The sequence below is a fragment of the Musca domestica genome, unplaced genomic scaffold (assembly GCF_030504385.1).
Source record: "Musca domestica strain aabys unplaced genomic scaffold, Musca_domestica.polishedcontigs.V.1.1 5, whole genome shotgun sequence".
Taxonomy (NCBI): domain Eukaryota; kingdom Metazoa; phylum Arthropoda; class Insecta; order Diptera; family Muscidae; genus Musca; species Musca domestica.
The window spans coordinates 1218293-1230488 of NW_026712346.1; the positions used below are offsets into that span (position 1 = coordinate 1218293).

At 32.6% G+C, this 12196-nt stretch overlaps 1 protein-coding gene across 3 annotated transcripts in view; it reads right to left on the reverse strand.

Annotated features, from left to right (window-relative positions):
• Positions 1-12196, reverse strand: part of LOC101890066 (E3 ubiquitin-protein ligase MIB2-like) — a 305563-nt gene that overhangs the window by 109773 nt on the left and 183594 nt on the right. For all 3 annotated transcript variants that reach the window (XM_059128312.1, XM_059128314.1, XM_059128313.1), the window contains one exon: positions 4999-5194. In XM_059128312.1, the coding sequence (XP_058984295.1) occupies positions 4999-5194 (196 nt within the window). The remainder of the gene's footprint in view (positions 1-4998; positions 5195-12196) is intronic.

Genomic DNA, 12196 nt, shown 5'->3' on the forward strand with positions numbered 1-12196 from the left:
ACCTATGTCATTATCAGAGTTATAGTCATCATTTATATCCATAGACATCATCGTCTTGTATTTGATTATTATTGTTTATCCGTTTAATTAACATTGGTTGACATTATTTATCCGTTGAAGAAGGATCGACTTCCATTCAAACGAAATTCTGTTCTTGGAATTGTTTTTATAAACTTCTTTATTTTTGCATAAATATTTGTTTGGTTTTTAATTAAATAAGGTCTTCTCTTGTTTCCTTTGTTTTGCTTTTTGTGCTTATTAGCTTTGGCGTGTGAAACTGAGACTTGAAATAAAGGAATTTAGGGCGTCCTAGGGGAAAATATTCCAGACAAAAAGCAAGGGAACTGGTGAAGATTTGTGGCTCTTTCCGAAACCTAGGTATTTCCTGATTTACCCCATGGTATTAAACATTGGCTTAATTTTTAATCAATATTATTTTATTATAAATTACAATTAAACAGACAATTAAAACAGTCTGAAATATTTATTATTTTCAAATTTCATAATTTTTTAAATTTATTTTCTATCGCTTTTTAAATATTTTTTTATTTATTATATACAGGGCTGTCACAGAAACCATGTCGGTTTTGCTTATTGTCGTTTTTGTAAACCAATGTTGGTTTCATTTGGTGTCATGAAACCAAGTTGGTTTTGTCAATTTCGAATGTAAATAAAACCAATGTTCGAAACATCCTTAAAAAATCCACGTTTATGGTCCTTTAAAAAATCCTTAAGAAATCCACGCTTATGGTCCTTTAAATATCCTTTAAAAAATCCACGTTTATAGTCCTTTAAAAAATCCTTAAAAAATCCACGTTTATGGTCCTTTAAAAAATCCTTAAGAAATCCACGCTTATGGTCCTTTAAATATCCTTTAAAAAATCCACGTTTATAGTCCTTTAAAAAATCCTTAAAAAATCCACGTTTATAGTCCTTTAAAAAATCTTTAAAAAATCCACGTTTATAGTCCTTTAAAAAATCTTTAAAAAATCCACGTTTATAGTCCTTTAATTTTTTTTTAAATCCACGTCTATAGTCCTTTAAAAATTCTTTAAAAAATCCACGTTTATTGTCCTTTGAATGTCCTTTAAAAATTCTTTAAAAAATCCACATTTTTAGTCCTTTGAATATCCTTTAAAAATTGTTTAAAAAATCCAAAGCAAATGAAAAGTGACAGCTCTAACAAAACCAATAACATTGGCTTCTATTACAACCAAAACCGATAAAATTCTAATTCGAAAATAAAACCGACAACATTGATTTTCATGACACCAAATCATTTTTTCTTGTCGTTTTTAAAACCAATAGTGACAAAATTGGTTTCTATGACAAAATAATAAAAATGATTATATTTATTCATTTAATGTTTCTTCTGTTAGCAGTAAATTTGTTTGTATGTTATATCCATAATTTTTCTATTGCCCCAAATGTCGAATTAGACAAGGTATCTACTGAGTTATATGTCCACGTTTGATTCTTGTGGTTGTTGATTATACTATGTCATTAATATATTTCAGGTCTCTAATAATTAGGTTTTTTACCGAAATCTTCAAAAAACACTCAAGCTAAGATATCGACTATATGTAGAGTCATGGGAAAGTAGCCAACCTCAAAGTCAAGATATTAAGTAAATGAAAATAGTTGAAACTATAGAAATCAGGACAAATCAAACGGATGTTACAAAAATTATAAACATTATCCTAAATAACAAAAAAATAAAAAAGATAAAAATAACCCGGTACAAAATAATCACAGACAGAACACCCCAAATAGAATTCAGACAATATAGCGAGAATCAATTTTAGCAAGTTCGGAACGAGCTCATGCAAATTAACAATATTCAAACAGATATGAGCAACCTCGAATTGACAAGAAACTCAACCCTAAAATAAGCTAATATCCCTTAATTTCGTAATAGAACTTTTAATAAGTTCCCGATTATTAGAAGTTTCACTTAATTTGTCCCAATTTTTTCAAACTATAAACATGGCCATAGACAAAGCCTAACAACTCCAAGAAAAGTAGGAACACAAAATTATATTATATTATATTATTAAATAGGACAGTTACATGGTTTTTTCGATTTTTAGGAATTAGTCTATGCAGCAGTTCTGGATGCCAAAATAAACTTCATTACCCCAAATTTATTTGTTTCAGAATCAAGAGTATTTCCAATTAAGAAACTGTTTCTGCTTGTTTCGAAAGCTTCGCAAATGAAAACTATGGATTGAGAAACTTCACTGCTCACGCTCACACCCTTTGTAGATGTAGTATATATATTCAAACGCGTTTCACTTTAAACTAGAAACTTCAGTAAGATTGGCTTATATGGTTATGCTACTTCGTTCAGGTTGAACGAAAGCATAACAAGTGGAGAAAGATGAAAATTTTTATAAGTGCGGTTGTAAGATTTAGAAGATTTTCCAAAAGAATTTTAGTTTTATTTAATTCTTTGGTTCCTCTTCTATTGAGCTTACGATCTCGTCACTTGGGTAAAAAAATGTTTTTTGTCATAGAAGTTATTTTTAAAATAACTTCTGGGGAGAATATCCCAGACAAAAAACAAGGCAACTGATGAGGATTGGTGGCTCTTTCCGAAACCTAGGTATTCCCTGCATTACCCCCTGGTAAACATTACCATCGTTCTCCACTAATAAACAAACGTTGTTCTTACAAAAACAACAATAAAGGGATAAAGCCTGACCATTTTGCAACAACAAAATACTACGGTATCCCGAACAAACAAGCCACACTGTTCTATTAATAGACAAGGCACGGTCGACGAAGGGGTTTTTGTTGTAACACACAAAACCAACTTACATGGTCATGCTACTTCGTTCAGGTTGAACGAAAGCATAACAAGTGGAGAAAGATGAAAATGTTTATAAGTGCGGTTGTAAGATTTAGAAGATTTTCCAAAAGAATTTTAGTTTTATTTAATTCTTTGGTTCCTCTTCTATTGAGCTTACGATCTCGTCACTTGGGTAAAAAAATGTTTTTTGTCATAGAAGTTATTTTTAAAATAACTTCTGGGGAGAATATCCCAGACAAAAAACAAGGCAACTGATGAGGATTGGTGGCTCTTTCCGAAACCTAGGTATTCCCTGCATTACCCCCTGGTAAACATTACCATCGTTCTCCACTAATAAACAAACGTTGTTTTCAAAAAACAATACAGTGGTGGAGCCATTTTATGGTAGCAAAATATAGACTACAAATATTGTAATCCACTCCGAGCCTTAAATACCAAGTTTGACATAATTTCTTGGGGAAATGAGATTAGGATTATCTAAATAACGAATATCGGTACCGAACCGTCGTATGGAAACCGTTTACCAATATGGACAATGTTTTGACACTATTTGTAAAACCCATTACGAAGTACAAATACCAATTTTCACACAAATCTATTAGAAAATGTAGTTTAAATCGCCAAAATACCGAATATCCGAAGGTACCATTATTTGTGCACTAAACCGAATATAGGTAGATACCGTTATACAGTTGGTAGTATAGGTACATAACGTAGACCTATACTACCCACCCAATGTTTTGTCACCGAAGCTGGAACGAATCACAAAAAAGAAATAACATTTTTTAGATAATCCCGTGAAAAATGTAGCAAAAATCGTTAAAATACCTAATATTGGGAGGTATCGTTATATGGGAGCTATCCTATATAATACCAACCATTCTAGACACAATACAAACTACTGTGTCAAATTTTAAATTAATCTAGATTTAATTAAACTACTGACGAACGTTGTCAGATCGACTTAGAATTTATCGACTTATACCGTTTCTGGTCTATATAGCAACGATAACCCGATTTGTGTCTCGCAGAAACTCGCACAAACCAAGAAAATAGACAATGAAATTTGAAATTTCATGGATATGTCCTCGAGAAAATAGCCGTCTCCAAACCTACAAAATAATGATGCTGATAGTAATAAAACTGTCCACCGTGGTGGATCTAAAGAACGTTTTAATAGTAATAACTCATCCCACTCATAATTTGCTTGTGCTACCTCACACTAACTAAACACCCATTCATAGTCCCAATTCGCTATTTTCCCTATTTCAGCCTGACAACGTAATAATCTCTTGCCTAATATTATAATTGTTCCAGGACACATGTCTCAATATTTCATCGTTGCTCTTTATACCTTATACCGACAGATCAGGGGAATGCTGCTTTATTTCACCAGAGGCGCACAAAATAGAAAAGACATAAAGACACATATTCTTCATCATTCCATATCTTTGTACACTACTCCATTCTGTGTACATAAATGTCGTTTTTTCTTTTATTTCTCCTTGCATTTGTTGTTCTCCACTTCCGTTTTGGTAAAAATGATTGAAGTCACTTTAAAATATAAGAATATTGAACGATTTGTAAGAGCAAGTTCCTTGCGTAAACAAAAGAGAGAAAGCTATAACATTAAATTTTTAGGTATGTAACGTTTTGAAAAATTATTAACTGTTAATGGAATTTGTAGTATCCTTAGAGGTCATAAGTGTCATTATCTAGTAAATATTGAAGAAATCTGGATTAAGTAAGAAACACATCAAAAGTGATAATTTTTAATTTCGTCTGTATTCTCTAGCGCTTACAGATATTTTTTTTTGCGGATTTAAAATTTTCATTATTATTTCAGAGGTTTAACCTTATGCTTTTCCTGTGGTAGCTCTCAGCTTCAGTATTTGGAGAGGCTCTACTACATTTGAACCGAAATTGTTTGAAATTAAGAATTTAAGGTCTCCAATTAGGTAAATGACGAGTATATGTGTATCTTTTTGGTATAGAACTTGTTATGTACTCAAAGTTCGTGGACGGTACTCAAAGTTCGGTCCGGGCGAACAGAACGCTTTTTTATTTGTTTTACACTTATTTATTAAACAGTGTTGTTTAATAAAGAAAAAGTAACTCTGTAACTTTATACAAATATAAGTTGAAAAACTGATGAGTGCAAGAATGTGTATTTTAATGTTACCTACCTAATATCACCCTTTTCAGTTATCCTGTGTACAGTGCCCGTTTTTTGCAGATGTTCCATCATGCGTGGATTCCAGCCGCCATGTCCCTGCTGCAATTTTATTAGAACATCAATATCCACACATACCTTTACCCGATCCCCGACAGAGAATATTGGCTTGACTGTCGAAACAACAGGTTGTTGCTCATCTAATTGACCTGAATTAAAAATAGGATGAAATGTTTATAAAATATATTAAAACAAATAACATTTGAAATGGAACAATAATTTTAAAATATATATGTATTCGATGAAAGCCAATTTTTAGCGAACAATGACGATTAAAAAGTTATTTATAGTACTTGCAGATCTCGCTCTGAGAACAGTCAGGTGTAATATTTCGTTGGAAGACATAATCTAGCGCCTTCCTTTCCTGAGTAAAGAATTGTTGGACTATTATGTATTTGAGTTAAATAGAGTAAGTAGAATTTGGCGGCTATTCCGCACATAGATTTCAATTTGCTTGACTATTTTCAATGTGTAACTAAGTACTATAGTTCAGCAAAGACAAATAACAATGCAAGGGCAAATCATGAAATTATAAACTCTTCCACATTTTAATGTATGTGAAGAAATTTTACATTTGGCTTAATCATTCATCAAATCAAAAATGTTTTCGATTAAAGCGCCTCATTGAAAACTCTTTCCCTCAAATATTTCAACACAGAAAAAGAGCAACAGGCTTAAGCGACTGTTTTCGCCACAGTAAACTACAAAATGACAAATGTGAACATTTCAGGAAAATTGGTTCAGCCGTTTTATACACGAACACAAACATAATAATTTGAAGAAATATATCAAACATTTCTTTTTCACGATCTGACCGCAAAATATTATTTGACAGCAAATACAAAAACAGCTGATTTTGGGGAAATAGAAATTTGCCCAGTTTGCCCATAAAGTAAAATCTTATGATCATTTATTTTCCTCTTTCCTCAAACACCTATTTGACCTTACAAATGTTTTGTAAGGTCAAACAAGGGAAAATATTAGTTGAAAACCCTGGCGCAGCATTTTGCTTTAAAATGGGACGCTATGGAATTAAAAAGATGATAATATATAAAACGAAACATTTGTTACAATGCTATAAGTGGTTTTGATTTTTTTTTTTTTTTGAATTTATTAGCAAACAACACCAAACGGAATAGAAGGCCAGTATTTCTTTTCAAAATATATTTCTATATATATCTTTAATGGTATATTACAAATGGGTAAAAGTTTTCACACATGCGTTGTACAACTGAATTTGAATATGTAATAAACAAGAATACACACACAAACACAACTACCCACTACCAATTTTATTATAACTAACTCTTTTAATTTTTTGACTGTAACCCTTTTAGCCACGTTTACGAAGATCGCCGAGGCCTCGATTATAAGCGTGTGTGGTGGTACTGAAGGATGATATGTATGTGTCTTCACACATCTGTAAAAGTCTGTAAATAACTTTTAAAAATGTATTAGGTTTGAAAACGTTTGAATATGTATAGAAAAATCTTAGGTTTTGATTGCTATACTTATATTAAATAATAAATATTCGTTTTCCTTAAAATTACGTTGTAGATTAGATACTTTGCCGGAGTGAGGAATCGAACTCAGGGTCCTGTGTTGGCTCGCAAGATGCCAGACCGGCTTACCCTCTGGGCTATTGCCGCTGTTGGTGACGGTGGTTTAACTAAGATTTTTGTGGGCTATGGCGAGTATTTGTGCGGCCAAACTGTCTGTGATATTCAGGAATCAGAACGCCAGCTAGGTCTTATTTTTAGCACACGGGGTGGTTGGCTTGTTGTAGTTGTAGTTATATTGTGTTTTTTTGCAAATGCGATTTTTTTCTTCTATTTAACTCCACAATTCCGAAAAAGTGCAAAGTGTTATAATGCGTTTACTCGCAATTCAAGAATAGCAGTAGACAATTTCCAACTATTTTATTCTATCAATTTCAAGGAATCACTGTGCTGATGGTTAGTTTTAGAAATTTGCCCAGTTTGCCCATAAAGTAAAATCTTATGATCATTTATTTTCCTCTTTCCTCAAACACCTATTTGACCTTACAAATGTTTTGTAAGGTCAAACAAGGGAAAATATTAGTTGAAAACCCTGGCGCAGCATTTTGCTTTAAAATGGGACGCTATGGAATTAAAAAGATGATAATATATAAAACGAAACATTTGTTACAATGCTATAAGTGGTTTTGATTTTTTTTTTTTTGAATTTATTAGCAAACAACACCAAACGGAATAGAAGGCCAGTATTTCTTTTCAAAATATATTTCTATATATATCTTTAATGGTATATTACAAATGGGTAAAAGTTTTCACACATGCGTTGTACAACTGAATTTGAATATGTAATAAACAAGAATACACACACAAACACAACTACCCACTACCAATTTTATTATAACTAACTCTTTTAATTTTTTGACTGTAACCCTTTTAGCCACGTTTACGAAGATCGCCGAGGCCTCGATTATAAGCGTGTGTGGTGGTACTGAAGGATGATATGTATGTGTCTTCACACATCTGTAAAAAAAGTCTGTAAATAACTTTTAAAAATGTATTAGGTTTGAAAACGTTTGAATATGTATAGAAAAATCTTAGGTTTTGATTGCTATACTTATATTAAATAATAAATATTCGTTTTCCTTAAAATTACGTTGTAGATTAGATACTTTGCCGGAGTGAGGAATCGAACTCAGGGTCCTGTGTTGGCTCGCAAGATGCCAGACCGGCTTACCCTCTGGGCTATTGCCGCTTTTGGTGACGGTGGTTTAACTAAGATTTTTGTGGGCTATGGCGAGTATTTGTGCGGCCAAACTGTCTGTGATATTCAGGAATCAGAACGCCAGCTAGGTCTTATTTTTAGCACACGGGGTGGTTGGCTTGTTGTAGTTGTAGTTATATTGTGTTTTTTTGCAAATGCGAATTTTTTCTTCTATTTAACTCCACAATTCCGAAAAAGTGCAAAGTGTTATAATGCGTTTACTCGCAATTCAAGAATAGCTGTAGACAATTTCCAACTATTTTATTCTATCAATTTCAAGGAATCACTGTGCTGATGGTTAGTTTTTGCACAATTTATTTATTTATTTTACCTTCCCGGATAAAAAATTAATTAAATTACGGCTCAAGGAACGAGTTGCCGCAGACGAGGAAATTGTTGAGGATCAAGATTGTAAAAAAAGAGAATCTTGTAACACCATTGGATTCCAATCAATATTGTCAATTCTTACCTTAATGTTTGGCAAAACATTTAATTAAGGTTCCACATTTATGGAAGTCAGGTATTGAACGTTTTATTTTCTGTTCCTTTTTTTCTAAACAAGCGAAGCCTTTGGTGAGCATATATTTACTTTACCAAAGAGATAAATATTTCAGAATAAAAAATACATTGGTTTTGAGACTAATAATTCACTTTTGTTTTGAAAAATTTGATTCAGAGATAAATTATAAGCTGCTCACGAATACGTTTCAACTCTTGATGCATATCAATGTGGCTGGTTCAGGAAAGCAAAAGAAAGATCCACTCTACATGTTAACTGTAATACATGCAAATGTGTACTAAAAAGTCTCAAAAAACTGTAGGATTAAAAAAAGTGGGATCCTCCGAGGATCTGAACCACCATTCTCATATCTCAGAAGCCGACATGTTACCTCCGTACTACACCCGTTGTTGTGGGTGGAGTGGCTAGCTTTCTGCTTTCGTCGATTAGGAAGTGATTGATGATTTGTTTGAACAATCATCCGGTCTCTGCAATAAGAGGAGGCGGAAAAAAGAAGAAGGAAAATCCGAAACAAGACAAGAATGTTGTTATTTTTTTGGTATCCCAGAAAATACAATTTGTGGTTAAAAGAAAAATAAAATAAAATTATGTCGACATAATTTACCACTAAACCAAGTGATATCGATCAATTTATTACGATATTAATTGGAATTTAAGAGTTAATTATGGTCTAATGTCTTTAGCATGATAAGTTCCTATGAACTTGCCATTTAGATCCTCTTATTCGAAATAAACAGTATCAACCTTTTTCTAAACATTTGCCGGTAAAAAGATGGTGCTAATTTGGCATTAAACTTTTTTTCTGCACAATTTTTTTCCCTTTTGTAAAGGATAGTGGCCTTAAACGTAAATTTTACTGTACTCTATTTATATAATTTGCCTTTGAAATGTTAGTTTTAATATATTTTTTTAAATTGAAGCTAATCCTCTCTATGAAGTATACAATCTGGTTCATCGAGTAGATTAAGGGATCCCAAAGGTTGCAAAATAAGGAGAAAACTTAACAGGCTCGAGTGTTAGCTATTTTTGAGCGATTTACTCGTTTACTTGGCCTGTAAGTCCTGTAAGGGTCCAGCTGAGATTTTTTTTTAAAGATCACAGCCAGTGATATTTTGTGAGATAGTCAAGGACTATAAAAATGCCATTTTTCGACAACAGGTCGAAACGGCCCTCAAATGTCTATGTATAACCTTTGAAAAGGTCTGGTTATGTTTAAAGATTTTCCCATTTTGGGCTTAAGAATGACATTGGGATGTTTCGTGGTTTTACATGTCTCCAATTGCAGACATATCCACGGAATTCCTTCACCATGCCTGGCCAAAGAAATGCCTACTTATCAGATCTAATGTTTTTCCTATTCCACCATGTGTGGCCACAGGGGAATTGTGAAATCTAGTGATCAATTTACTTCTACATTTTTCTGGGATCCAAAGCTTCCAGGCTAGTCATTCGTTCTTTTTGAACGATTCCTCATTTACTAAGTTCTCTCGCATTTGAACGAGTTTTCTCAACTTAGCTATAGTAAAAAAATTGGCACGTATAGCAATTCGTGTCGAATTTCAGTTCACAAATTGCGTATACAAAATTACAACTAATTCTTCTTCTGAAATGGAATGACGTAAACGATCTGCTTTAGAAGAAATCGAGTCGTTGAAAGAATCAAATGAATCATTAGACCTTATCTTTCGATTTCTTATCATCTCTATTAGATCAAAAACGGATTTTAAACCTTTGAATTGTGAACGGAGAGTTTCACAAAATTCGGTCCATTGAATTATATCAATACTTTTACGGTATCGCCAATGACATTTTTTGGCTTTTCCGGTTAAAAGATTTTTGCATACATATGCAAAATTATTATTTAAGTGTTCTTTGGTTAAGGTTTTCACCCGATATAAAAATTCATCCACTGACGAACCATAGTTAGAATCGTCAAATTGTATGTGCCAGTTTTTGGAGAATGAGAGGTATTCGTCTGGTCGCAATAATTGGAAATATTCTTCATTGGATGAAAAATTATATTACATTTGAATTGGTAACGTGAGATTGAGCATTGAAATTTCGAGTAGGATTATTGGTTATTAAATTAACTTTTTGGAGACTACTTGAGATTGGTTTTGTTGCTGGTTACCTAAATTGAAGTTTTGAAAGATTTTCGCAATACCACGTTCAATCATCTGATTGATGTGAGTTTAGCCAATCTCATTCGTCTTAATATTTTCTGATGGATTTAAATTCCTTTCAGGATTACCTTGCAATTGGGAAATCGGGTATCGTTGTGGAGAATTGAGGTAAACATTGGAGTTATTAGAAAGAGTTTGAGAATTATTTCCAACATCAGTCAAGTTATTTGAAGGACATTCAAAATCTTGACTTGTAATAAAAATTTTCACTGTATAATGTTCTGGTAAAATTTCGGGTAATTGGGCTTTTAGTGCTGTACAACGATATGTAGAACGACCTTTCTTTTTAGCACCTGTCTGGGTTGACATTTCGGTGAATTCTAAACTTATGATATGATATTTTTTCGATATTTAAGATTTACCAGTTCACAGGTCATGTTGAATGGCGGACATTTGGAAGAATTTGATGAAAGATATGAGATTCAAAGAATAATACAGATGAACTGCTTGTGATCATTTTCCCAAACAAATTTGGTAATTAGAAACAATTTGTGAAAATTAAATTTATTACAATACTTACTGATGTCAATGAGGTAGATATAGGTAACCAAATAAATAAATGTATTGATATACTGAGGGTTGATTCTGGAAGAACAATATGAGTTATTGGGCTCTATTTTTTACATAACCGACATTTTATGAACAAACTGTCATACTTTCTCTTTAGCAAAACTGACATGTCTGGACGTTGATTCGCAATTAGCAAACTTAACGACAATCCAAGAAATGTTCAGGATGACGATATTTATGTCGACAATAAAAAAAGAATTATGTCAAAAGTATTTAACAACATATAAAAGCTGAAAATGTTATTAAAAGATTTCTCGGTCAGTTTTTTCAAAACTCTCAAAAATGTGAAAATCTAGAGAACTTAAACATGTATTCTACCTACTGCATCCTGTCTTAATATCCTGTTATAAAAGCTTATTGCATATTGAAATCTAAATTTTAATTTATAATGAAAAGCTGATTGGAAAAATCATTACATAAGATCAATACAAATATGTCATTGTAAATCTTAAATGATTTACCATCTTACAAAAAACCCTTGAAGAATTTACAACTCTATGCTTAGGGTGATAAGGATGTTATCCTGTAAATGATATGCTCATGTCTTAAAATATTTGATTCGTTTGATTCATTCTATTCTATTATTGGACTCAATGTCGAACCATGGTCTCAAGGGATATTTAAATTACTTTGTGGATTAGATAAATTGCGGGAGCGGGGAATCGAACTCAGGTGCCTGTGTTGGCTCGCAAGATGCCAGACCGGCTTGCACCCTGCGCTATTGCCGCTTTTGGTGATATTGGTTTGTGGCTTTGGTGGGCTATGATGAGTATTTGTGTGGCCAAGCTGTCTGTGATCCTCAGCCATTTTGCAAATGCGATTTTTTTTCTTTTTTTTTCCCACAAATCTGGGAAATGCAAAATATTATAATTTGGAGAGAGTCTTCAGCTTAAGCAATTATAAACTCGTTATAGCGGATGTAGGATACAGAACTTCTTTCAAAAATGGCGCATAACGATTTTATTACAATTTTATCTACAACGAGTTGAAAAACAGTAATGACATCGGACTTTAAACAATATTACTTGCAATTCAAGAATAGCTCTAGACAATTTCCAACAATTTTATTCTCTCAAATTCAAGGCATCACTGTGCTGATGGTTATTTTTTGCACAATTTAT